We start from the raw sequence: 27527 nt of genomic DNA on the forward strand, positions 1-27527 counted from the left end.
AATTTTTTATAAAATTAAATTAAATTAAATTTGTAACCAATAGGTATAATTTAGACTTTAGATTTTACGATGAACGTAATATCATAAGTATGGTTTAATTTATTAATTCCTACTTTTGACATTATTTCTTTATTGAAAATAACACTCTATTAAAACTCATCTTGATGAGAAAGTTTATTAATTTCTAATTTTGACATAATTTCTTTATTAAAAAAGGACTATCTTGATGAAAAAGTTTGAATACAACTAAAGGCCAAACAATTTTGTGTGATTTGAAAATATCGTCATTTGTAATTTGTTTCAATTTAACTATCAATTGCATTAAAATGTGTTACGCCTGACAAATATAAGACCTATATGAAATTTAGGAAATTTTTGTTTTGAAGAATTCTAAAATGGGGTATAGTTTAGGACTTTGGCTTAAATAGAGCAATTTTTTAGCAAGAAAAACCTTGGAATTAGACTTGTAAAATCGATCAATCGTTTCGGATCAATCGAGTTTAATCCAACTAAATAAAATTATTATTATTATATTTTTTTCACTAAAAAGTAGCTACAAAATACCATGTAATTTATTTTGTTAAAGTTTTTAAATCAATTTTCTATATTAGATCAAAATTAACATTTTAAGTCATAACTGTGAAATATTAAATATAATATTGAAGAAAATATGGTAGATTATGAGTCAAAAAATATAATATAGACATTACAAATTGTCAAATTTTAGAAAAACAAGCAAGGTGGATTAGGCTTGGGTACCGGGTCGGGTCAATTCTTACGGGTGTACTTAGAATATTCGAAACTTGAGATCAGAATTCACAAAGAATAGGTGCAACCCTTAATATGAAGGGCTCCACCCTCTATGTTTTCACGTACACAAATTCTTGTGAGAAACGGTTTAATTGAGTCCGCCCATTATATATTGTAAGTAAACGTTAAGAATAATGTAAGTAGACATTTACGATATTGAAAATAGACATTAAGGATACGGTAAGTAAATATTAAAGATAATATAAGTGGGCATTAAAATATGCTAAGTAGGCATTAATCTTTAATGGGCTGGACTTGAGATACGTCTCTCAAATAAACGGTCTCTCAAGAAACTAGCTGTTTCACATAAGATGGAAGTCACAAAAATGCGTATGTTGAAGTGGATGTGCGGGAACACATTGATGGATCGAATTAGGAACCAAGAGTTTAGAGACAAACTAGGGGTCGCTCCTAATTCTGCAAAAATGCGCGAAAATAGATTGAGATGGCTTGGATATGTGTAGAGAAAAACTTTCGATGCCCTAGTAAGAAGGATTGAAAGCATCATAGTAGAGGGTAAGAGGAGTCAAGGAAGATTTAGGAGAACTTGGGATAAGCAAATAAAAGTTGACATGCACAAGTTACACCTCTCTGTGGATCAGACCCAAAATAGGGTTAGTTGGAGGCGCCTTATCCATGCGTTAGACTATCAATTTGCTCTTTACTTAATAGTCGGTGTTCTTGTTCTCTAGCTTTTACTCGCTCTATTATTATTATTATTATTATTATTATTATTATTATTATTATTATTATTATTATTATTTCCTTTAATTGTTATTTTTACTTTATTTTATTTATATGCGCATCGTATTTATCTTTTTATGTTTAAGGATCACGCCATGGCGATATGATGCAAATCTGCGAAGTCAGCTTCAGCCTCACTCGGCCCTAGTCATTGCAGAAACTGCTCCTATTCTTTATTGAGTAGAGGGACTCTTTCGCCGCACTCTTCTTTTTAATGGGTATGAGTTGCCGTCGTCCTTCCCTCACCAAACCCTGACTATATTTTTTTATGGGCGGAATACACTGGAGATGATAATAGTGAATATTCCACTACGGCACTACCAATCTACATCATGTTTTGGCTTCACATAAGAAAACAGTATCCTCCCTAAACACACAATTTCACAAAGCTCAGATCACCACTAATATTCATGATTGTAACATGAACTCTCCCCACACTCAAAAAAATCTAGGGCTATTTCACAAGAATCCATACAATAAACAAAACGACAATAAAATGATACAAAACGACAGTTCATGAAAGACACAAGCATTATCACTCAACCACCCAAAGTCCCTCGTTTTAATGCTGCAGAATAAACCAACCTTTTTTCAATAATGTCTGCTATGGCCTTATTATTCAACAGATGACAACCAGAAACAACTGTCCATACACAGAAATAACTAAACAAAACGCATCTCTGAAATTAAAATTGTTAACTTTATTACATTGAATCCAAACATCGAATAACAAAGCTCAAAATCAATGAAAATTCCAAGAGCAATGCTCTTGATCGGCAAAAGTCAATCAATTGAATATAGAAAATCAAAAACGATCATGACCACAATACAAAGACTACATGATCGCAAGAACAATGTAGATTGCTGTTTCCAAAAACTCTGGGTTCTAGATCCTTCACATGTCCTACTCGAGAATCAAGATATGTTCCTTATGTAATCTCATCAGCCTAATATGAATCGAAGTAAACGATCCATTTAATTTGATGATATGATCAAATGGAAGAAGAGATGATCTTGAATGATCATCCAACACTCAGCATTCATTTGATCATACAAATACACCTTAGTGTAGATACAATTCTACACGACAAGAGCATTGTGCTAGCAACAAACTATTACTCCTAAACACGAAGATTTTCGACTTTTGGTCATCAAGTATCAAGCAATAGCATAAACCTTTAGTTGATCATCAACATCAAGTAAGATCATAAACCTCAAATGAAAGAAGCATTCAAAGCAGTATACCAAAACTTCTAGATTCAATAACACAAAAATAACACTTTTGAATGCCCGGAAACACAAAGATTAGAACTTTCAAACCCAAAACACAAATATATGAACTTTAACATGCTTTGAACGAGAAGGAAAATCAATACAATTGTATTACCAACATGAAGAGCAGCAAGAATTGTATTTTCACCCAATAACAATAAAATTCAATCACAATACAAAGTACAATACATTTTTGTGTGATACACTAATATTTGAATAATAATGATAATAATGAAGAAAAAAGATTACATCATCCTAAAAGCCGCCAAAAAATATCGTTCCATTAGACAATTGGGGTGTTTCGCAATTGGCCGTTGGCAATTGGCTTTTTAGTTGGCTTGTTTAATCAGCCGGAAATGTTGGCTGTTTTGTAGACTTTCAAGCAAGCTGAAAAAGCCGATTGTTTACGGAGTTGGTTTGGTAAATTTGAGTATTGATTGTTAGCCGTTTATTAAAGAAACAGTGGGCTAATAATCAAAAACCAACTAAAAAAGCTGGTTGGACCAACAAACCAAACACTTTACGGCTGCTTTAAAAGTCATTTACCGCACATTTTATTTTACTTGACCGACCAACAAACCAAAATCAAAAACCAACCAAAAAGCTAAGCTAAAAGCCATGTACCAAACACCCCCAATATTGTGAAGAATCACTCTAATAGCACAAGGTTAATACTCATCGAACCACAGCCACCAAATTAGACCAAAAAGGAAGGAAATTACTAGGGTATCATCGATGAGCAGTAATTAGGGTTTCAATAAACCTTAACCCATCAAATCTGGGCGTGAATTGCTCCTTCCCAATTGATGATTTTTCCCCAAATGACGATTTTTCCTGCGATTGAACAAAAACCCACAATCAAAATTGGTCTGAAATCAATTCTAAACCCAGAAAATAAAAGCAAACCCATTAAAAAGAAATTAAAAGCAAAATTACCTGAAATTGAGAGGGAAAAGAGAGAAGAGGGAAAGTAGAAACAGCAAGAAATGATGCAACAAGACCACTGAATCCTTTCATTTTATTTCCTTTCTTACAATTTTTCAGCCAAATTGGATGAAAATTCAATTGAACTTGAAAATGGGTGTTGGAAGAAAATGGGCGAAACCCGGCTGAGGATGGAAACTCTGCCGGATCCCGACCAAAATCTACCCGTAAACACTCTTGTGGGTTATGTAAATAACGCGTAACGAAAGCGTCAGTATGTTGTTCTCTCGGCTGCTTAACCTTCACGCTTGGTAGCTTCGTTGCATTTGTTCTTATCGGATCGCTATTTCTCGCCTTTTTATGGGGGTTTCAATATTTATGCATTTTATAACCCATGTGGTTGTTAACTAAATGATAGTAAAAAAAATAATTTATTGTGTAAAATTTTATGAAGTCGTCGTCGACATCCAATTTAGTATATTTCGCTCTTAAAAAGCTAAGGTCACTGGGTCAGGGTCCAGGGAGGGAAGGACGGCGGCAATTCATACCAATAAAGCAGAGCACGGCCAAAGGAGTCCCCTGACTCGAGAAAGATAAAGAGACGCAAAAAACACGAGCAAGACAACTTGAAGGCCTATAGATAGAAGGACCACTACAAAAGAGAACAAAGAACTAAATAGAAAGGAAACGGTAAGGGCAAGGGGTTGAGGGCACTAAGAGGTCAAAGGATGGACATCAGTAGTCTAAGACGTGGATATGACCTTTTCAACTGCTCCTATCCCTAGTCAGGTCCGCAAAGAGGTTTAACTCCTGCAAGTCTACTCTTATTTGCTCATTCCAAGTTCTCTTTGGTCTACCTCGACTCCTCTTACCATCTATTATAATGTTTTCCACCCTCCTCACAGGGGTGTCGAAAGTCTTCCTCTACACATGACCAAACCACCTCAATCTATTCTCTCGCATTTTTCTAGATATAGGAGCTACCCCTAGTTTGTCTCTAAACTCTTGGTTCCTAATTCTATCCATCAAAGTGTGCCCACACATTCACCTCAGTATACGCATTTCTGTAACTTCCACTTTATATTCGAAAATCTTCTTTACAAGCCAACATTCGGTCTCATATAGCAAAGCAGATCTAATTGCCGTCCGACAGAATTTTCCTTTTAACTTGCTTGGGAATTTCCTATCACATAACACTGCGGTGGCTGCTCGCCACTTAAGCCAACCCGCCTGTATACGGTGTTTTATATCCCCGTCAATCTACCCATCCCTTTGAATGATCGATCGCAAATATTTGTACCTGGTTGTACTCTTAACTACTGTATCATCGATGAACACCTTCGTTTCACCTACCAGTGATGTCCCACTAAAGTCACATCGCAAATACTCGATTTTCGTACAGCTGATGCGCAAACCTTTACCTTTTAAAGCTTCCCTCCACTTATCCAATTTGTTACTAACCTCCTCTCTGATTGTTGCTACCTGCACTACATCGTCTGCGAATATCATGCACCACGGCACCGTCTCCCAAATAGATTTAGAAATGAAGTATATTGTGTTATTCTTGTGATAATAAAAATTCATACAAAAGGTTTGGCATAATATTTCATTATCACTTCATATCACATATTAAAATGACGATGAATTCGAATAAATTTTGCGAAAAAAAGAGAAAATCAAAGTAGAATAAGCATTGCCATTAAATTTGTCTAGAGATTTTCTTATTAAAATTACACTAAATTTTCATTACAATTTTCACTATTAAAATACCAACTAACAAACAGTCTAAATAGTAAACAAAGTTACATTCCGAGTTATGCCTACGTAATACCCACCTTATCATCTAGAGAGAATAATTGACTACTATCTCCGTTCCGTTATACATAATGCTCATAATGACATTTTCCTACACAACAAGTCACAATCAGATACAAGTATTTTAGAAAAATCATCTTGTTCAATATCAATTTTTTTTAATACAAACTAATAATCTTGTCCAATTTCAAAAAAATAACTAAAAATCATATTCAATTACTAATAATGATTAGAAAATTTTGATTCACTAACATAGAAATACACTAATATTATAGGATAGAGTTGTCCTTTTCTATTAATTCATAAACCAAACAAGGCTTAATCTATCACTTCCCTTTGCTTTCACTTCCCTTCAAATCCACTCACACAAACACATTGCAAACTTATTAATAGATGAATAATATTGCTATATATGAAGATGTTTGATACACATATATTAATTAATAGATTAACAATAACAATTATAATAACAACCCCACCCTTACAACTGAAAGAAAAGAAGAAAAGAGAGCTCACTCTCGTTCCATTTAAAGACTGACCGAGCAAGTTTCTCAACTCGCATAGTCAAGCCAACGGCCATCCTTCATTTCTCGAAGATGAGTCACAAGGAAGGAATGCTGCAAGCTCAAATACGAGCCAAAAGGGCTGCAGCAACTTCCTCGCACAAGAGAAAATTTGCCATGAGCAGCATCTGAAGACTGAAAGTCACATCTTTCTTCCCACCCTCGCAAATCTTCTAGCCACTCCAAAGATTACTGCCTTGGTCAAGAGTCCTCTATCGATAGTACAGGCCAGTGCAATAGCCCCACTTACTACAAGAGCTCTTGGTATGGTTATTCCTGGCTTTTCCGAAGAGTTTGCATCTGTGTCGTCATGATTCTCGATAGGCAAATTGCCGTTAGCAGCCTCTAAGTAATCTGTACTCACTCGGGTATTGATATGAGCCATCAAAGCATACCGAGAAAGTGATGCACCGGCTGATCTCTCTATTTGGTATGTGCGCAATCCGGGATCTATCTTCTTGACTGCTCCCCACATACCCTGCCTAACACCAAACTTTGCAATCTCCCAAGGAATACCCATGTCCTCATGATGAAAAAGTAAAACCTCACATGAAGTCATGTGACCAGGCCTTTTTGGAGATTCAACTGATTCATATTCAACCGACCAATGTTTCAGTATTACGTCCCAAACCCATAATCACAACTTGCTTACTATAAAAAGATATTCTAAAAATAGCTAGGGCTTGGCAACTTACCTGCACGGATGCACCAACTAGAATAGTACAGGTCAACACGCCTCGGTTTGTCTCGTCTAGGAAGAGAGGTAAATGGCACACCCTGTAACAACCACAAGCAGCGATTACATCAGGTTGCTAAGCTAGAAATCTGTTAGAATAATCTATTTGAGGAAAAGAATAAATCTGTCAAGGCAACCAGAATATTTCTCCAATATTCCATACATATTTAGGGCACAAAATATTCTGTATATTCTCATTATTTTAGGAAGCTTTTCTTGTATAAATATGATACAATGTATATTGGAATAAATGAATAAACACAGAAATTCAAACCCGTAAATTGGTTTATTCCCTTAATTATGGTATCAGAGCCAAGACGTTTCTGAGGTAGAAATCGTCTAAGCGGCTTCATCGTCTACCGGAATACTAAACCTTACCTGAAAAAGAAAGAATGGAGTCAAAAGACACCATAATCATGCCAGACCAACCAGTAACAATGGGACAACTTTTGCAACTGTTCTCACAGTTAAACACCAATAAGTCAAACCCACTGCCATCCGAAACATCCACAAGCACCACCACAATTTCAATCCCCACATTCTCAATATCAGAAAAGTTAACTCACCAAAATTACACCATGTGGTCCAGGTTGATGCAATTGGCCCTAAGTGGTCGGGATCGGCTCAACCATATCATCGCCGACCCACCACCACAAACTGACCAAGAGTACAGCCAATGGACCAGACGAGATTCGGTGGTTATTTCATGGATAATCGAAAGCATTCACCCGGATTTAGTTAACCAATTTATCGATTTCCCAACCGCAAAGACTCTCTGGAAAGGGATCGAAACCGTATATAGCAGTGGCAGTGATGGTCTCCAAATCTTTGACCTCACTGTCAAGGCTAATAAAATCGAACAAAAAACAGATACTTTGGAAAAATACTATAGCAATTTAATAACTCTATGGAAGGAAATCGATAGGAGGCAACCAAATCCGATGAAAGACCCAGAAGACAAAATTATTTACAACCAATTAACCCAAAAAAATCGATTGTATCAATTTCTTGCCGGGGTAAATGAAACGTTCGACAAAGAGAGAAGAGATCTCCTCCTCCAAGATCCGTTACCCACAGCAGAGGAGGCATATGCCTTCATAAGAAGGGAGATAATGAGAAGGGGAATCATGAAAAAGGAGCCCTCATTGGAGTTGGAATCATCGGGCTCAGGGGGTGTTTTCGCTGTCAGAGGGAGATCGGAGAGATCTTACCGGAAGAATGATGAGAGAAGCCATCTTCAATGTACCCACTGTGGTGGGATGAGACACACGAAAAGTGAGTGCTTTAAGCTTGTGGGATACCCGGATTGGTGGCCAGACACGAAAAAAAAGGGAGCAAAAATGGCCGGCCCATTCTCCGATCAGTCAAGATCTGGAAGAGCAGCAGCCGTTTCAAGCGTTAAATCAGACGAAGGTATGGCGGCCATGGTCAGAAAAGCAAAGGAAGATGAAGGAGAAAGGGAGACGCAGAGTCAGAAATGGGAAGGTGACCCTTCAAATGAAGGAAAATGTGGCCCTTCAAATGAGGGTCACACGTTTTTCAATGAAAAAGAGAGGAGAGACGTGGCTCCCTCTCGTCCTTTTGTTTTCTCTTGTGTAAATAAAAACAACCCTGTTAACGAATGGATCCTTGATTGCGGAGCTACGGACACAATGTCGTATGATAAAAATGACTTTTTTAATCATGTCCGACCTAAAAAAAATCTCATTAAAACTGCTAATGGGGAAGAAATTAAAGTCATGGGTGCTGGAGCTATTACCGTGTCAAAAAATTTAACATTGAATAATTGTCTTTTTGTTCCTAACCTTTCACATAAACTATTGTCCGTTAGTCACCTTACAAAGGAACTCAATTGCACTGTGCTTATAAAATCTGGTTCTTGTGTTGTGCAGGATGTTCAGACAGGCAAGATTATTGGGCGTGGTATTGAAAAAGATGGTCTGTACTACTTGGAAGAGACGGTTCAAAAAGGCAACGCAGTTCTTGCTCATGGGTCACGGGGGAAGCAACTGTGGACTTGGCATCGTAGACTTGGACATCCATCTGTAGGGTATCTCAAGAAACTTCTTCCCACTTTAGCTAGATCAAATTTGGACTTTAAGTGCGAGACATGTATTTTGGCAAAGAGTCATAAACACTCATATCCTAGTAGTTTGAATAGATCTAGCTTACCATTTATGATTGTTCATTCTGATGTTTGGGGACCCGCACCTGTTTGTGGAATGCATGGTTTTTTTTATTATATTGTGTTTATTGATGACTGTACTAGAATGAGCTGGATCTACTTTCTTAAACACAAATCTGAGGTGTTTGCAGTGTTTGTTGATTTTTATCACATGATATGCACCCAATTCCAAACCCAAATCCGTACCTTACGAACAGATAATGGCCGTGAATATGTTAATACTGAAATGCACAAATTCCTTGCTAGTAAAGGCATTATCCATCAAACTTCGTGTCCAGATACACCTCAACAAAATGGTGTAGCTGAACGGAAAAACAGAACCCTACTAGAAATTACCCGTGCCATAATGCTTGAATCCCATATCCCTACCACTCATTGGCCCGATGCTATCTCCACTGCTACCTACCTCACTAACCGTCTTCCCACAAAAGCCTTAAACTATAAAACACCTTTAGAATCCCTTCAAACCTACCTTCCCATACCTTCCTCACATTCCTTACCTCCTCGGATCTTTGGGTGCACCGTCTATGTTCATTGTCCAAAACGGATACGAAGTAAACTAGAATCACGGGCAATTAAGTGTGTTTTCTTGGGATATGGAAGAAACCAGAAGGGGTATAGGTGTTATGATCCAAAAACTCAACGAATGTACACTACGATGGATTGTGATTTCTCTGAATCCGAATACTACTACGCCCATCCTCGATGTCAGGGGGAGATGAAAAATGACGATCTCAGATGGTTAGCTAGTCCATGGATGTTGAACCCAGACCCACAAGAGCAATTAGGCAATGCTACCGAACTGTCTTTTCAATTCATACAACCCATACCACATCCAGTTGTGTCTGAACATCAGGTTAGTTCTTTACTTGAGCAAGATAAGATATGTGATACTGAGATTGTTGATGCTGAGACTGTTGATATTGCTGATAAGAATGAGGAAACAGGGGAAGAGCAGACAGGTGAATCCCAGGGGTACATACTCCCACCTCGCTCAACTCGAGGTGTACCCCCTAGAAGGTACGATCCGGATTATGAGGCCAAAAGATCGAAATATCCGATCGAGCCAGTTGTGGAGGATAACATGTCACAGAGTGCTTTAGCATTCAAAGCCGCTATCTATGCAACTGAACTTCCACAAAGTAGTGATAAAGCTATGCAGGATGTTAAATGGAGGAAAGCTATGGAAGAAGAGATTGATGCTCTACAAAAAAATAAAACATGGGAAAAATGCACCCTACCGAAAGGAAAAAAGATAGTGGGATGCAAATGGGTGTACACAGTGAAATATAAGGCAGATGGATCCATCGAAAGGTACAAAGCTAGACTCGTGGCGAAAGGGTATACACAGACATATGGAGTTGATTATTCAGAGACCTTCTCTCCGGTTGCTAAGCTGGATACTATAAGGGTTTTATTCTCCATAGCAGCGAATCTTGATTGGCCTCTTCACCAATTCGATGTAAAAAACGCCTTTCTACATGGAGAATTAAAAGAAGAAGTATATATGCAGGCTCCCCCAGGATTTTCAGGAGACTTTGGGAGAAATGAAGGGTGTAGATTACGGAAAGCTCTATATGGGCTAAAACAATCACCCCGAGCATGGTTTGGCAGATTCACTTCAGCAATGAAACAATTTGGGTATAAACAGAGTAACTCCGATCATACACTGTTTCTGAAAAAGAATGGAAGTAAGATAACTTGCCTTATCATCTATGTGGATGACATGATCATTACAGGGGACGACACAGACGAAATCAAGGTCTTAAAAGACAAGCTGTTCAAAGAATTCGAAATGAAAGATCTAGGAAGGCTCAAGTATTTTCTGGGGATTGAAGTCCTAAGGTCTAACAGGGGCATCTTTATATCCCAAAGGAAGTATGTGCTGGATCTACTAGCTGAAGCAGGTATGTTAGATTGTAAGCCTATTGAAACTCCAATAATGATCAATCATGGTTTACAAATTCTTGAAGATGGGGAACCGACAAACTGTGCGCAATACCAGAAACTAGTAGGGAAACTGATATACCTAGCCCATACAAGGCCTGACATAGCTTACGCAGTTGGAGTTGTGAGTCGAGCCATGCACCGACCTCAGATACGACATATGGAAGCAGTAATTAGGATCTTGAGATATTTGAAAGGAACTTCAGGAAGAGGGGTTCTATACCAGAAGAACGGTCACCTTGATGTAGTTGCTTACACTGATGCAGATTGGGCAGGGGACAGAGATGATAGGAGATCAACATCGGGTTATTTCACTCTAGTAGGTGGAAATCTCGTGACATGGAGGAGTAAGAAACAAAAGGTTGTCGCCTTATCGAGTGCTGAAGCTGAATTCCGGGGAATTGCCAAAGGAGTTACTGAAATCTTATGGTTAAGAAGACTCCTTACTGAGCTTGGCTTTATGCCCATAAAGAGCAGCGTGTTGTATTGTGATAATCAGGCCGCCATCAACATCTCAGAGAACCCGGTACAACATGATCGTACGAAACATGTTGAAATCGACAGACACTTCATAAAGGAAAAGTTGGAAAATGAAACCATTAAACTACCTCATGTTCGCTCAGAGGATCAGTTGGCAGATATCCTCACTAAAGCAGTAGCAACCCAGTCTTTCGAGAATGTTTTACACAAGTTGGGTGTTGGTGATCCTACGACCCAACTTGAGGGGGAGTGTTAGAATAATCTATTTGAGGAAAAGAATAAATCTGTCAAGGCAACCAGAATATTTCTCCAATATTCCATACATATTTAGGGCACAAAATATTCTGTATATTCTCATTATTTTAGGAAGCTTTTCTTGTATAAATATGATACAATGTATATTGGAATAAATGAATAAACACAGAAATTCAAACCCGTAAATTGGTTTATTCCCTTAATTAATCCATTAAATGAATATTAAATGTCCACGACAATGTTATTTCAGTAAAAAAAAAAACCGACGAAACCATGCTATTTCTTGGGAAAAAATTTGCAAAGGAAAATTTAAAATCAGATTACATGATGTTTGCGAACCAAAGGTCAATCCGAAACAACCTCTTTGTAAGCGTTATCACTAACAAGGGTAAAGTAGCGTACCCTTGACCCCCAAACCCCGCCTTAGGTTGAAACCACTTAATGATATTGGGTAATGGAATATTGTAGATTGGTCAATACTACGATATAACTGATGCAACATCTCAATAAAAATGTTGGGATTGAAAGCAATGTCACTAGAAAAGAAAATGGAAGTTTCAGCAACATAAGTTCACCCATTAAAAGTATAAAACAGATACTAACTACAACTACACGAAAGCAATGTCGCTAGCCAAGTAACAATGTAATATTCTACACAAAAGCGCCTTTCTCCTCATGAATGATTGGCTCTAGGTAGTATATAGAAGTATTATTCTCCTAGATCTGTTAAACAAAACTTCTTAATTAATGATAATCTTTGGAGTTCGGACGGTAAAGCATACATATTGATTTCCATAACTTGCAAAAACAATAAAAAAAATCAACAGAAACAGGATTGTGGAAATTAGCATGGTCAAGAGCTTGCAAAAGAAAGGTTACCTTAGTGATGCAATAATAAGAACCTTCAGATTCCCAGATTCGACGAGCAATCACATATTCTCTGTCACTGCAGAAGAATGGGAACTGCACAGAGCACAAATTACGAATATGAAACAATAAAGCAACATAAACGCTTACTCTAGAGAGAAAATGTAAGATATACAGAAGGGAACAAGAATTCCGAATCATACTTTGCGTGTCCAATGCACTATCATAGTTCCTGTTGGTTGGTACTCCTCCAACATAGCATGATGTATGAGCATATCATCCCATTTGGAACGGAAGTCATCGTCCCAGAAAAAGTCTCTCACCATTTCTGGAGTAGAATCTTCAAAGATGGTTCTGCTACGATACTGGGGAGGACCAGTCTGCAACATGAAGCCCACAGATGTTGCTCTTACTTTCAGATACAAAAAGAAAAGGGTTAAAATACCCAATTAGATTTCAAATGGTTGGAATTAACTTCCATAAAACAGAAAAAAGACATAATAGACCAACCGGAGGATCTCTACGCCAAGCTTGGTATGTCATAGTTGGAGTAGAACGATTCATCATATGAATCCATGCAGGCCCCCCGTCTTTTTCTTCAACCAATTGATACAAATGTTTTAAATCGGCTTCATTGACAGCAGAGGGCACATTTCTCTCATGCTCTGACAAACTGAACAATTATAATGCGGAAAATAAATTGGTGGTTCAGGAAGATGAAAATTTATGAGTCAGCCCCTTCAAGAAACGATTGAAGAAATCAACTCATCAAACGAACATTAACAAGGCACTTCGTAACATAACCAAATTGTCTTAATTTCATGCATCACGAAAGTTCTAGTTGCATAGATATCGAACGAGTGCGCTCGTCTTTTCATTGGCCTCTTGGCAAAAGGCGCAGCTGAACGCTATGTAATACTTAGGGCGTGTAATTAAAGCACATATACATCCTTTTTTCATTTTTTTCAGAGGGTAACCAAGACTTGACCTGGGGCACTAAATGGCAAAGCAAAAAGAATGCATTCCTCCAAAGCATTTCCAACAATTAATAAGTTCTCAACTTTAACACCAATTAGCAACCATTAGGTGTTGACCATATGAATCAAACCACTAAATACCCAAAAATCGCCTTATTTCACTTCTTTTTGCAAGTTTAGCAATGAAAAAAATTAACTCCTACATAGATGAACTCATGGGTTCAAAACACAAATGTTTAAAAATCCAAATGAGGGAGGGGAGCAAAGAGGAGAGCAATTCTAAACCAATCCAACCTAAAGTATATCTTCTTGTCTATTTGTTTGCATTTACCTCAATGTTAAGGCTTGTTCTCAAAACTTCTATGTACCACACCTTAGTTTGCTTTAATCTCAATAACTTAATTAGGTTCAACTTTCCAACATGCCTTCCCACCCCAACAATCCTCCATTTACCTCAAATCCACACAAAAAAGGAGCCTTAAATTTTGGTATCAGTTCAAAACTCCTCATAATTCCCCAACACTTTGATGGACCCATAAACAGATTCAATGACCAAAATACTAGTCTGAATCAATCCCCACCTTAGGTCACACACCCCTACAAGTTCATGGGAACATATCAGTGATAAATTATGATGCATTGTAATTTGGTAAAATCCCATACCAATTTAATAGCTTCTTCTCCTTTTATTTGTATTTTTTTTTAAAGAAAAAAACACCCACAAGGCCACAAGTGGGTAGGTACATTAACAAACCCATTAGGCAAATTTGACAACAAACAACCAATCTGATAGTCAACAGAAGTTTCATCAAACAACAAACTAACACAACATGATTCCACATAAGTACCATCAATAAATAATTACAAATAATTTGCAAACTACTACATAATATACCCTATTGGACAACAAACAACCAATCTAAAAGTCAACAAAAGTTTCAAAACAACATCCTAACACAACATGAGTTCACACAAGTAAAATCAATAAACTACAACATAAAAATTGCATTCTACCAACACAACACAATAAAAAAAGGTAACAAATTTAACCAACCTGAAATTAGATTTTAAAACACAAGGCTGCTCAATAAAGTTACCATCTTTCAAATTAACAGATACATTCCCAGGTAAGAAACTAGGAAACAATGATTTGAATGATATTAAACTATGAATTGAATTCAAACCCTTAGCATTTGCAGATGAACAAGAAGATTCATTTGACAACTTAGATTCTCCTTCTTCATTGAAGACAGCCCATTTAGGCCTCCAAGCCCAACCCAAAAAAACACCAACAAAAACAGCAATCCAAAGAGGCACAGTCAATAACATCAACTCAAAAAACACATCCCATAAAGAAGGTTTCTTTAAAACCTCCAAAATCAAAGAAATCAAACCCATTTCCACAAATTCACATAAACCCCCGATTCAAATTGACTTGGGAACAAGTAAGAATCGAGGGTTTCCCACAAGGAAAAAGGATGGAATCAAGATAAACCCAAAAACATTTTTTGATTGGGGAAAGAACTAGTTCATGTTGAATTTGTGGGTAATGGGTGAAACTGAAATAATCTGAGGGTGAAGGAATAAATGAAAAGAAATAACGTCGGATTGGTGAGATTTAGATATGGAGGTGAGTTAATAGAAAGTGATTGCAACGAAGAAGACAAAAGAAAACTGAAAGAAAGAGTAAAGTCAAGGACTAAGAAATGTGGATAAGGAAGGGTGAGATAAGTGCAAGCTCAAGTTGTGGTGCAACTTAGACCGCCAGATTTCCAATTTCCTTATTCAGGACCTTTTTTGTTTATTGTAATTATTCATTTTATACACTTTTTTTTTATTAATAAGACCTATGGCTATGAAGTACTCCCTCCCTCCGTTCCCTATTTATTTCCCTATTTATTTACTCGGTGTTTATGAGAAATTGAGAATTATGAAAATTAAAATTTTTTAAATATTAAATATTTTATTTTATTGAATAATAAAGTTAATAGAGAAAAAATAAAGATTATAGACATATAAAAATATTAAAATAAAATTAATAAAAAAATATAGAAGAAGACCATAAGTAATAAATAATATAAAAATGTCAAAAAGAAATAATTGAAAGATATGTGAGGACCATAAATCATTAGCATAATAAAATGTTAATTTTAAATAAACAAGATTAATTATGTCCAAAATTTATAATTTAAATAGAAATATTCTTTAACGAAACAACAAATTAAACGACTTAAAATGACAAATTGAATAAATGATATTATGAATTGCAATACAGGCAAAATAATATCACAAGTTTTTCCGAGACACTACCTGTGACTCAGCATGGGATAAGGAGGGCGGAACTGCACCCTTTCGTGTTCAGAGCATTGTTCGAATAAGTAGGCAGGCCTACCAAACAAAACTTTCTTGAAGAGGCTCAGCTCGGCCCCTTTCCTATTTCGCCTTACCGCCTATTAAATTAAGAGAATAGGTGTCCCCTTCAAGTGGGGCCCGCCTTTCTTCATCTATACCAACTGCCACGCACGATCCAATAGGAACGATTTTAACGCTCCTCTCTAGGATAAGAAGCAGAATGCGCTATCACCTACAGCCCTTTCCTCTGCCGGAAAATTCCACGAAATGAAAACGGGCGGCATCGTCGTATGCTCGACATTTCTTGCCCTGGTTTCCCGGAGTACTCCTATGGTCGATCTGTCACCCAACTTACTTAAACAACCGCAGGCTTGGCCCTACCCCATTGACCCTTATGGCACACACGGCTTAGTAAGTTATTCTCGCAATTCAGATAAGTATCACCACTTTTCTGAAAGCATGGTTCTTGCCTCCCTCCTTGGAGCTATAAGGATAAAGGTGGCAATAGAATACTCCTTCAATGCTAGATAAGAAACATTCAATCTTACAAAAAGGTCCAATTCCCAACAACTTTGAATTCAAATCTGAATTTCGAAAAATCGAATAGAATATGTTCCTTCAAATAGATTGAAAAGCAAATCCAAATCAAAATGTCTTTCAATAAGCTCGACTATATGTACTGCAACTTCTACATATCATTCATTGATTAAATAATTTCCTTGGATCATGCATGCAATAGCCAATAACAAATAATTAATGATAATAATTTACATTGTTCCACCTTTCCCAACACATATAACCAATTAACCATACAAAAAATCGGCAGAATCAGATGAGCTTGCTGGGCAAACAATAATTAGGGAGAACTATAACATATATCATCTTCTCCCAAAATATCTTTTTGTAAAAAAAAAAAAAAGAAAAAAGATGTGAAGTATCATGAATTAGCACGCCAGATAGCTCCATCACCTTCTCCACAGCGTTGGTGTACCTCCTCCATTCTCTCAACTGATTTACAAATGCCACTGCAGCTCCAGTCAAATGATGCAGCACAAGGGTTTCCTGCTTGCGCCTTCCATTCACAATCTGCGCAAAATTTCAAGCATGACAAATGTTACTTCATACAATCGAATAGCAATGTTCTTATAAGGAAACTGAAACAAAAACATATGTGCTTGAATTCAATCTTGCAAGACTTCACATCGATGCTATCTCAAACCTTAAAGACCTACATTTTAGTGGGTTCTATTAAGTGTTGTCTGATAAAAAAGGAAAATTTGAAACAATTAAGCAATTTTAACAAACAAAATTAAAAATTAAGCTTCGGGTAAATTTAATTCTAAAAATAAGCGTTTTTATATCTAAGCCTAAGATTAGGTATGTTCGCAGTAATTAACTGCGCAAAAAAATTGGTCAAAAAAGTCAAAATTATTTGTTCGCAGTTAATAACTGGAAATAAAAGGGAGATCATGTCATAACGTTAGAAGGGACGAAAAAAACAAAAACATTGTTATTCGCAGTTAGTAATTGTGAACAAACATGGTTTTTCCACTTTTTCCGTCCCTTCTAACGTTATAACATTGTCTCCCTTTTATTCGCAGTTACTAACTGTGAACAAACAATTTTGACTGTTTTTGACTAATTTTTTTGTTCATTGTTAGTAACTGTGAACATACCTAACCTTAAGCTCGGATATGGAGACGCTTATTTTTGGAATTAAGTTTACCCGAATCTCATTTTTTTAGTTAAAATTGCTTATTTGTTTCAATCTTTCATAAAAAAAAAGGCCCAATAATTTTGGGCCATTTTGTGATAATATAACAGATCTAGGCAGTGAACTCAAAATTGCGGGTCTATGCAGAAATCAGGTTCAGAAGTCAAGCAGTTCATTCCTATGTAAGAATAAAAATCACTATTCATACATTTGGGCAATAAAAGCCTCTGCACAGTATCATATCTAAGTAGTATTTTCACGGCTCAAGATACGCCCTGAGTCACAGATCCCAAGCGATTACAAAAACAAAATAATTATCTGTGATGAGTGAACGAAAAGTGTTCCATCTTCTAAAGTTAATTGCAACGGATGGCCTCAATAAAAGCATGGACAGAAGAAATATGATGATTTATGAAGAAGGCACATATATACCAACCAAGCAGAAAGAGATGTATCAGTCCCTTTGAAAGAGACCGTCTACACATTCAAGTGTTTGTCAACATTAAAAAACAAAAAAGACTGGCTGCCGCTTGCCCTTCTGAGTAAGACAGATAAACCAATGAAGCACTTTGAGTATTTAGGTTTGATGTATGTCTCAGTGTTTATAAGCATCAAGGAACATAAAGGTGACAGGGGCAATCGAAGGGAGGGGCAATCCTCAGAATTTATTATTATATACAAAAATAGGTTGCAGACACACGAGAATGTTGCCAGTGTGCCTCAGTATACATATTTGTTTGCCCCAATGCATTTCATGTGCATAACCTGCCTACATGAAACACATGGCCCAAGCCATCCAAAGCGCTGGGGCAGCTATGCCTTGGGCTTCAGTGCCTTGGCGCCAGACACTGATTCAAGATGCTCACCAGAAAGCTTCTTAACCAGCCACTAGTAGTGACACAATTGTTTTAGGTAGTGTTAGAGTATATAACATATATTGGGGCCTCAACCATCAGCTTGAGCTGATGGTTGAGGCCTCAGGATACGTTACATACCATGTTAAGGAACCAACTCAACAAAAAGCTTAAGCTGATGGCCCCAAGATATGTTATATACTCTAACAGGTAGACTAGTTATACTACCATAATGGCCTAGTTTCTAGTTACCGAGTGCCATAACCACCACATCTAAGATAACAAGGCCTTTACTGGTGAGACTACTAGCAATAGTCAACAAGTTATACTATAAGTCGGTAACAAATTGGCTGTCTACCTCTGTGTCACATGATTCGCTAATTTCCTCGCGAATCGCAAATCCAAAAAAGCGAATAATGTTACATTGGTCTACCTAAACCAATATGAAGTGCTCAGTAACACAAGTTAAAGCATGGTTTACAACAAGCCAATACAATCCTCAAGCTCCCAAGGCAAGAAGAACTAAAAGAAATGGCAACAATCTTACAAAAATTCTCAGGTCCTAAATTGGTGCATTGGCAAGCATCTTACCAAGAGGGGTTCCACAGCAGAGGCTTCTATCATCAATATGATTAACATCAAGACCAATCAGCCAAGAACCAAGTGATACATCTTCATTTGCATATCTGTGAAGTACAAGCCTACAGCACAGACAACTTAACGTGTTTTTACATCTATATTTTACAAATATCGAAGGGGAGAGAGATCATGGACTCACTTATTTACTGAAATATAGGTCGCCAAATCTTTTGAAATTGCATATATTTGACCTGTGGCATGTCTGAAATATTTGTTGCCTTCCTCACCAAATTTCCAGAACTCTGGTTCATGGTATTTTGATCCCCTGCATATCATAGCAGTAATCCTTGGTCAAAGTCTTTCTAGAATTCCAGCAACTACAAAGATATAAACCTTGAATTTTCTCACTTTTCTGACAAGACAGGTCCAGATTTCATACAACCTATGTAGACATGGGGCTTTGACCTATGACGTGCCAGCGTGGAAACCACCATACCTGATACATAGCATGTCATATATCTTTATGCAGAAACTCCACTAGATAAAAATTAGTGAGAATACATGGATACTAACCAAGATTTACATGCACATCATCATCAACTTTAATGTAGAAGTCAGCATCCCAATTTGCAACAGCTGTTGAAAAGTATATTTGAGTTTTAAAGGACAATTCATGATATCCTTCCACATGGTCCTACAATATAACCAGTTGAGAGGGCAATTCATGTTAACTCTTTTGATTATGATTGCATTATAGTATAAGATATAAACAAACAAGGAATACTATATAACACTCACAGTTAAAAGGTACGTAAATAGATAAACTGATGTACTTCCTATCAATTGACAGTGTGTGTGGAGAACAAACACTAGAGAACAATGTACTAAGTATATCAATTCTGAAACTGCATGTGTGCATGATTTATTGTATTAAGGTTGCTACTTAATCGGCTATCTAAGATGGCACAAATAATACATTCTCATAGACTGATGATTTCTCGTCTTGGAAAGTTAGTATGTAATAAAAATGCTACACTGCATAGTAAAGAGTCCGTCAACATGACACGCTTGCCATGTCAAGGCATAAATGTTAAAAAGGGTAATGCCATAAGGAATAAATCCAGCAAAATTTAATCAAAGCAAAAACACTACAGGCAACAAAGTGCACATTTTTCAACTTTGAACAGCATCATTCGAGTAATAATTTGTCGAAGAGTGATTTCCTCTAAGACAGTTTTCTATTTATAAGTAGGCTTGACTCTGAAACCAGTATCAGAGATACTTTAATAGAGATGATTATGTTTACCTATCCAGGGATATAAATGAATAAATAGTTTACTTAAAGTATCTCAATTAGCCGGAACCTTTATGAATACTATTGCACAAGTGCCAGAAAAAGTCCCTATCATGGATGTTGAAGGAACCTTGGAAGTAGGAGGCATAAGCATATGAGCAGACTTGTCAGTGAGTATGACATTGAGAGTACAAGATCTGTGAATAGAACTCAAAGTGTACATGTTGAACGAGAAGTACAAATAAAATTGACAAACGGGCAACCATGACATAAGGCAGCCTCAAGTATGAGATTGTAAGTTGTAACCTCAGGTCAATGCACATAACTAATCCGCACAACATATGGAGCATGATGTTAACATTGATAGGTTAATGACCCTGATTCGACGCGTACATGAGATGCTAGTAAACAAAAATTAACATGGTCAAGACAGAATACACACTCCCAAGAATTCATTCAAATCAGACATGTTAGGCCTGCCATAACATGAGAAGAAGAGCTTATACCCAACACAAAAAGTCTGTGCTTGTAAGGAAATTAGCCACATGAAGAGAATATGACACCCAAATCAAGTCAGCTAAAATAGAATAGTATACGCTTATGCTCACACTAATCTTGAACCAGCCTCAAGTGGATCTTTTTAGTGCACTTTAATGAGTGCCTATAATAAAATCTTGATGTCAAATCAGTTTAAGACCCAAGCTGGAAAGTCTTTCATGATAGCAGTTGGATGTCTATAAAGGAAAAAAGGATGGAAGTTTTGAATAATTTGTCATGATAACAGATGTTCTCCATTAAAAGTTACGCTGTAAATAATATGCTGCACTTCGGGCACCCAATCTGATTCCACCATATAATCTTCGCTTACTATTCTTACGAAGATAACCCTTGACATAATTTCTTTGAACTCTCTTCTTCCTTCAATTTTTAATCACCATATTCATAGGCTCATAGCTAGAAATTTGAATTGTGTTAACACTCAATTGAATAACCAAACAGTCCTTAAAGGCACTTATGTTGCTTACAAAAGATAATAAGCTATTAATCTTACCCAAAGTATTCCGGTAAAAAATCAAAGGCCATGGTAAAGTTTGATATTAAAGGGTCAAAAATCAACAAATATAGATTACTTGACTATCAAAGTGGGTCAAATGAAATAAGTAATTACAAATCAGCAGGGACTATAAAAATCCATGTTAGGAAGAGAAGCTAATTCACTTTGAGAGACATCTTGCTGCGAATTCCTTCAAAATTTCTTGAAGGAAAACTAATTTCACAATATGTAAGTTTATAGAGCACACATCATACTATTTGACAAAGCAAAGTTTCACATACGGAGCACCATAACCATGTTTGCAGAATATAACCAAACAAGTCATTTACCAGCCGAAGAAAATCTTTATGTTGAGCTTCTTCAGCATCAACAGCTCGATCAAGAATTCCACCAGGACTAGCACTGAAACAAGGGTAAAGATAAAAACTAAAAGGTTTTGAAAAAGTAAATTGTACAGCATATAACCAAGACAACTGAATCACTGAAAGAAAACATTACCTGTGTCCAATAACAAATCGCAAAATAATTCCTTTCTCTTTCTCCAACTTTTTCAACCCCTCGCCTGTGGTAAATAAGAACAAATTTACAATATTGGATTTATTGTAAAGCTTCTTACAAGTTTACTATAAAAGATTTGTGAGCCGCTAAAGTTACAAGCTGGAATAAACCTTGTGGCATCCAAGTTTCTCTTATTGAATCCCTGCGTTTCCTGCTACTGAATGCAGTTATGATTCCCATAACAAAAAAAACTTTGGGTCGGTCCCTTTGTAGCTCCACTGATTTTTTTGTTGTAGTTGGAGATGACACTTGACCCTGAATGCTGGAAGCTCTAACTGCAGCTAGCTGCATCTCTAAAGCGGACATGCTTTTGTCCAAATTCCTGAATATGTGGCAAAATTACCATGGATGCATCATTACAGGGGCCATTCTATATCTTCTGTAAATTCAATTTTTTTTGTTTTCATTTAGGAAAGTACAGACAACATTATTGCTAAAGAAAGTTACATGATTACGTTGTGCGTGTGAGAAACTTGAGAAAATATGTCACTAGCATGGACCGATGCCTCCTGTATGAGCAAAGGTAAAGTTATAAATAGAAATTTGATGGAGGGAAATGCAGTAAGCAAGTGACCAATTCAACTTGCCCCGCTTTCACAGTCTATAAGTGGTTGATTCTGAATTTCATTCTGCTTTTGTGAAAGCAAAGACCTTCCCTCTACTGTAGCTTGTTCAGGAACTGCCTGGAGCCTATAGACAAGTCATGGGATAATGAAGCAACATTAGAAGATAAGATTGGAGACAACACAGCAGAAAAGTCTGGAAATCATCAAAGGGAACCCTTGTACATGGCCTATGACCAGACCTGTCTGCCGACTCAGGTGCTCCACAGAAACAATACAGTTCCAAAAGAAAAGGTGCAGTAACACAATGTCACAATGTTGGGCCACTCAAGGATAAAACCACTAGCCTAGACAACTAAGCAGCAAAAATAAAACTCTTTCAAATTTTGGCAACATAAAGATCAATAAACTAAACATCTAACCCAATTATTTAACAAGGGCAGTTGATTCATCAAGTTTGTTAGACATTAATGGCACTCCTAAGGCAAAGATCCCTAAAAATGACGACCCTAATAGGATTAAAGAGGTTAAAGTTTAGGGATTTTGGTTTTGCTCATGTTGTTAAACCTCACAGTTTTGTAAAAGGGTCAAAGAGCCATTTTAAGAGAGGTAGTCTAGCTAAACCACATATTGATATATCTGATGCAACAAATCTAGTTTTGATTTCCATTTCATTTTCTTATTGAGGAACAGTAGCGTGAGTACATAACTATATATGTGTAAGACCAGAGCTGGTTTATAGGGGTAGAGCTAAAAGAATAATCTAAAATCTTTTCCCCCTTGTCTCGATAAATGCTATCACTCTGCATTCTAAGAGATGGTACTCACCATGGTGGAAAACTGCGATAATGGTCACGATTGGGTTAACAGTCGTGGTGATGCATTAAGAAGGATGATCCAATTGTCCTACCACCATATATCGGTCAAGACCATAAGATATCTCTTCAAAACGCGGTTTAGTTTACACTTATACAACGCGGGTAGTATTATTTTGATTGACTTAAAAACCTATATAACCCAATCGATACAAATACGATACGATGAAATCTTGTTTCTGCCCTATGATACTCACTATAATCCTTTTAATTAATACAAATCTTATTTTGTCATACCATACTACATATCATAAGTAGTGCGAAATATCTCCTTCATTCCAAAACAAAATAGTCTTTAACACTTGGATTTTATTTTTTGAGATGCACAAAGCATACACGAAAGCCAATTCATGCACATGACGTTCCATTTTTCCCCTTATATATCCACAACACTCAAAAGCAAAAGGGGCACAAACTTCAATTTTGAGTGGAGAAACTTTATAAATTAACAAACTTCAAAATTACGTAATCAACACACAATTTTTTGAGATGCCACCTTTTGTTAACTTCTAGTTCTCTAAAGCTTGACATCCTCTACCTCTAAGAACCTTCACTTTAGAATCTTTGGCTACTTTAATATCACAACAATCACAATCTTCTTGTCTATAAATATAAGGTCAACAATCCCACATTTCTCAAGTGACAACTAGTCTTAAGCCCCACAAACTGCCACCGTAAGTAGATCTACAAGACAACAAGACCTTACAACAACCTATCTCAATCGATTATTACAGCACTCCTTACTACATTTATTACGCATATGATGTATCAAAAAATTAAGCTCACATCGGTACCTTGAGTTTCGAGCATATGCCTCATTCACATTCATCTTTTAAAGGTGAGAAACAACAAAAGTGAGTGGATGTAAGAATGATGAAAAGCCTCCTACAAACATTGCAAAACAATGATATTGGAAAATCATTACTCCCTCTATCCCAAATTAATCGACACAGATTCAATATTGAGATGTTCAAATATTGGCCTAATTCTATTAGTGTCGTGTTTTTTTATACTCTTGTTAACCTGAGTTCTTAGAGTATCTAAATTTAAAAATCCTAGCAACCCATGTATCCACTAGCTAATTTCGCAGTTATTACCATTCAATATTTATTCAACCCTACCCGGCAAAAAGTTCATGCCAAAACCCTATGGGTCAATTAATTTGGGATAAAGGGAGTAATATATTTTCTGACAAAATAGTTGGTTGATTACAGGTGGCTATTCAAAAGAGAATATAATCCTTGCTTCTTAACAAATCAATAGAATGAAAGAAGGGCATATTGGTTGTTCTAAGTAGCACCTTAGTTGTGAATGACGCAAGGCATACATAAGGGTGAAGTCAAAATTAAAAGGATGTTTCAACATGGGAGGACAAGCATTTCCTCGACCACCAACCACAATCTGCAATCTTAGGGAACCTGAATGTTCTTAGAAATGGTGACTCCAAATGGTTTAGAGGATTATGTGCTCAGACAATATAGATGTTTAATATAGATGTTTTGCAATACAAGGAAGACTTGTTTCCTTTATATATATAAATGGGAGACATCACTAAGGTAGTGTGAATGTGAGTTTAAGTAAATGATGTTCCTAATAAATGTCAATAATTGTGATGTAATCACTCAATAGGTATCCTACTTATTCTAAAGTAATCTGAATATGACTAGGGCCCACTAAGACACTTCTAAATTTTCAAACTAAAGACTAAAGGGAATAAGGGGTACACTTAAGGTGAATTTCAAAATCTTGGACGAGATGTGTTCTTGATCCCCTCATGAAGTAGGCACAACGACAGCGAAGCCATGAAAAATCTGCTCGGACCCTAACATTAAGCTGCAAGTAGTTCACTTCAACTTAACAAAAGGCTCATTGTCAAGCTGCTGCCTGAACCTAAATGGGAACAGAAAATTTTACGAAGCAAATGCTTACGATAGTACATCAAGTAACAACATGAATTAAGGAATTTGTGATAGTGACTTGCAGTCAGTCCACTTTCCAGTCAATAAAATAGAGACTTCTGCATCTTACTTGGAACACTCTCCCGTGCCTTGGAAGCCTAAAAGGACGCAACTTCTAGCTGGAGCAACGACTACAGCTGCCTCACCATCCATGTCTCATACATTCTACAAAATCTACTTGGATCATCTCCCACTCATTGACTCATATATTCATATTCACCAACAAGAACAATTAAATGATGCCATTCATCATCAAAGGGAAACATGATTACTCATCAACACTATTCTGCCTTAGTGTATTTATCATCCATTCACAATATAAGAGAAAATTTAAACAGTAGTCCTTTAAAGAGGGTTAGTTATACTAAAATGTAGACAAATAATGTACTAGAAATATGTTCTTTTCTCTTGGAACCCTTTGAAACTAAATAGAAGTCATCTCAAGTAGTGGACCTCGTTCTGGACAAATCCTCTCATCACTAATATTATGAGTAAGGATAAATGGTGATCATTTTAATAGCTAAGAGTTAAAAAAAAGGGAGGTAAAAATGAGAAAAGAAGTATTATTGTTTAAACTTCACAGCAACAGTCTACAAGTATTACAATTAAGATCATATATGTGAACATTACCATTCAAAGATACAGTGGAGACTACAAAATATACAGTGGCTTGCCAAATCAATACTCCTCGTCTCCTACATGTCATCAGTTTAGATTTTCTCCCTGATTTGCAGTGATAAATAGTATAACAGATTTTGGTAGCCATAGCGAAATTTATTAACTCTTTTTTGAGCTTAAAATGAAGAGTTTCTTTTTAAGGCTAACCTAATATAGGTTGTAGTAAAGCAATAATGCAGTGTAAATAAAGCAAATAGTAGTTTTTTTAGAGACAAGCTGGTTGCTTTAAATGCAAAAAATAGGTTTTTAGAGAATATATGCCAAAATCTCGAATCCTTGAAAGTCAATAAACGTAAAGCAAATCTACTTTGGTAATATACTTCTTAGAAGTTAAAACATAATGGAGTACCAAACCCTAATTTAACATCTTTGCAAAATAAATCATCAATAATTTCCTGACTCTTAAGGGAATTCAGATAGAAATCCATCACTAATCAAGCTTCATTATATTTATACGATTACAATGCTACAGCCTACAGTACAATAACACAAAACAATTCCATTATAAGAGATCAAGAACAAAACAGAAATCAAATTACCACACAAAAAATAAAATTCTACTAAAATCATAAACATTTTCTCATAATTTGAAAAGAAAGAGATGTGAGAGAATTAGAGAAACCTATTGACGACAATAACACCGCAGAAAAAGCTTGCGATGCAGAAGATAATGACGCATCGAGAAGAAACTCCATTACTAAACCTATTGTGCTTACTGACTGCCATATTTTATCGGAATCGCTCAATGCAGTAATGCAGTAGAATTATACGACTTTCAGCTATTGATCTAGTTTTACCATGAACAAAGAAAAAACTGATGGAAATTTGAGAGGTTTTTGTTTGAATTTGTGGATCTAGTGAGGATAATGAAATGCTGTTGAGAGTATGCTCTCCAGGATTTGGCAAATTCTCAGAGTATAATACTCGCGACTGGAAAATGGAAGCACAGTTTCCTTAGCTTTTTTGTCGTGCGCTAAAAGCTTCAAAAGCTGGTTGGTTCCACAGATGTTTGTCCAAACAAATTTTCAAGTAAATTTCTTTTGAATCTTTCATATTTAAAATTTCGGATATTTCATGATATACCACTGAGTTTCTTCGAAATTCACCATATACCACACAAAATTTTCTAATTCACCATATACCATTGAGTTTACGTCCGTTAGCACAAAATACCATAAATGACACTTGCCGTTAGTGTGCCGTTTGTGGTAAATTAATAATTCACCATATACCATTTACTTTTTTTTATTTTCATCAAATACCATTTAAATCTTTTAGTCTTTAATTAGTTATTTTTAGTACAAATTAGATTTTTAATAAGTAATTAAAGTTCAAACAACAATCTTTCCCTTCAGGCCTTCCCAGACAACTACCTCCCCCCTCACCCTCCCTTCCCAAGCAGCCACCACCCTTAACCGGCCCGTCCCTCCTCCTATCCACAGCAGCCCATGCACAGTAGCCACCAGCAGCCCT

The 27527-nt window shown here is 36.5% G+C and overlaps 3 protein-coding genes across 7 annotated transcripts; all 3 read right to left on the minus strand.

Annotated features, from left to right (window-relative positions):
- Nucleotides 1-2931: 2931 nt before the first annotated feature.
- Nucleotides 2932-4113, minus strand: LOC130801754 (uncharacterized; the record flags this gene model as incomplete). The annotated part of the gene is made up of 2 exons (XM_057665636.1): nucleotides 2932-3660; nucleotides 3763-4113. Coding segments are annotated over 2 exons (456 nt in total), but the record flags the coding sequence as incomplete, so codon positions are not given.
- A 1835-nt stretch (nucleotides 4114-5948) lies between these two features.
- LOC130801537 (uncharacterized) lies at nucleotides 5949-15380 on the minus strand. Its single transcript, XM_057665408.1, has 6 exons — nucleotides 14630-15380; nucleotides 13109-13271; nucleotides 12802-12978; nucleotides 12611-12694; nucleotides 6824-6905; nucleotides 5949-6713 (listed from the first exon to the last, which is right to left on the minus strand). The coding sequence occupies exons 1-6, from the start codon at nucleotides 14971-14973 to the stop codon at nucleotides 6271-6273; spliced, it is 1293 nt and encodes a 430-aa protein (XP_057521391.1). The 5' UTR covers nucleotides 14974-15380; the 3' UTR covers nucleotides 5949-6270.
- A 492-nt stretch (nucleotides 15381-15872) lies between these two features.
- Nucleotides 15873-27063, minus strand: LOC130801273 (beta-1,6-galactosyltransferase GALT31A-like). 5 transcript variants are annotated; one of them, XM_057665081.1, is made up of 11 exons: nucleotides 26677-26714; nucleotides 22568-22670; nucleotides 22436-22489; nucleotides 22091-22302; nucleotides 21921-21984; nucleotides 21752-21824; nucleotides 19648-19768; nucleotides 19483-19570; nucleotides 19274-19399; nucleotides 19087-19196; nucleotides 15873-17013 (listed from the first exon to the last, which is right to left on the minus strand). In XM_057665081.1, the coding sequence occupies exons 3-11, from the start codon at nucleotides 22474-22476 to the stop codon at nucleotides 16865-16867; spliced, it is 984 nt and encodes a 327-aa protein (XP_057521064.1). In that variant the 5' UTR covers nucleotides 22477-22489; nucleotides 22568-22670; nucleotides 26677-26714; the 3' UTR covers nucleotides 15873-16864. The 5 variants fall into 5 exon arrangements, with proteins under 5 accessions (XP_057521064.1, XP_057521066.1, XP_057521063.1 ...); XM_057665079.1 differs by having other exon boundaries at nucleotides 15878-17013; nucleotides 22428-22489; nucleotides 26677-27063; XM_057665083.1 differs by having other exon boundaries at nucleotides 22436-22670; nucleotides 26677-26722.
- Between the last annotated feature and the right edge of the window lie 464 nt (nucleotides 27064-27527).

Source organism: Amaranthus tricolor, chromosome 15, assembly GCF_026212465.1.
Source record: "Amaranthus tricolor cultivar Red isolate AtriRed21 chromosome 15, ASM2621246v1, whole genome shotgun sequence".
Lineage (NCBI taxonomy): Eukaryota > Viridiplantae > Streptophyta > Magnoliopsida > Caryophyllales > Amaranthaceae > Amaranthus > Amaranthus tricolor.

What these genes read in the sequence shown, in the direction of transcription:
- LOC130801273 (XM_057665079.1), bottom strand. Translation starts at nt 26,780, where the DNA reads ATGGCAGTCAGTAAGCACAATAGGTTTAGTAATGGAGTTTCTTCTCGA. An exon ending in TTATAGACTGTGAAAGCGGG is followed by an intron (nt 22,490 to 22,567) that starts GCAAGTTGAATT and finishes TTGCTCATACAG; the next exon opens with GAGGCATCGGTCCATGCTAG. An exon ending in ATAAAGATTTTCTTCGGCTG is followed by an intron (nt 19,769 to 21,751) that starts GTAAATGACTTG and finishes GTTATATTGTAG; the next exon opens with GACCATGTGGAAGGATATCA.
- LOC130801537 (XM_057665408.1), bottom strand. Translation starts at nt 14,973, where the DNA reads ATGGGTTTGATTTCTTTGATTTTGGAGGTTTTAAAGAAACCTTCTTTA. An exon ending in TAGTGCATTGGACACGCAAA is followed by an intron (nt 12,695 to 12,801) that starts GTATGATTCGGA and finishes TGCTCTGTGCAG; the next exon opens with TTCCCATTCTTCTGCAGTGA. An exon ending in TAGTTGGTGCATCCGTGCAG is followed by an intron (nt 6,714 to 6,823) that starts GTAAGTTGCCAA and finishes AATATGAATCAG; the next exon opens with TTGAATCTCCAAAAAGGCCT.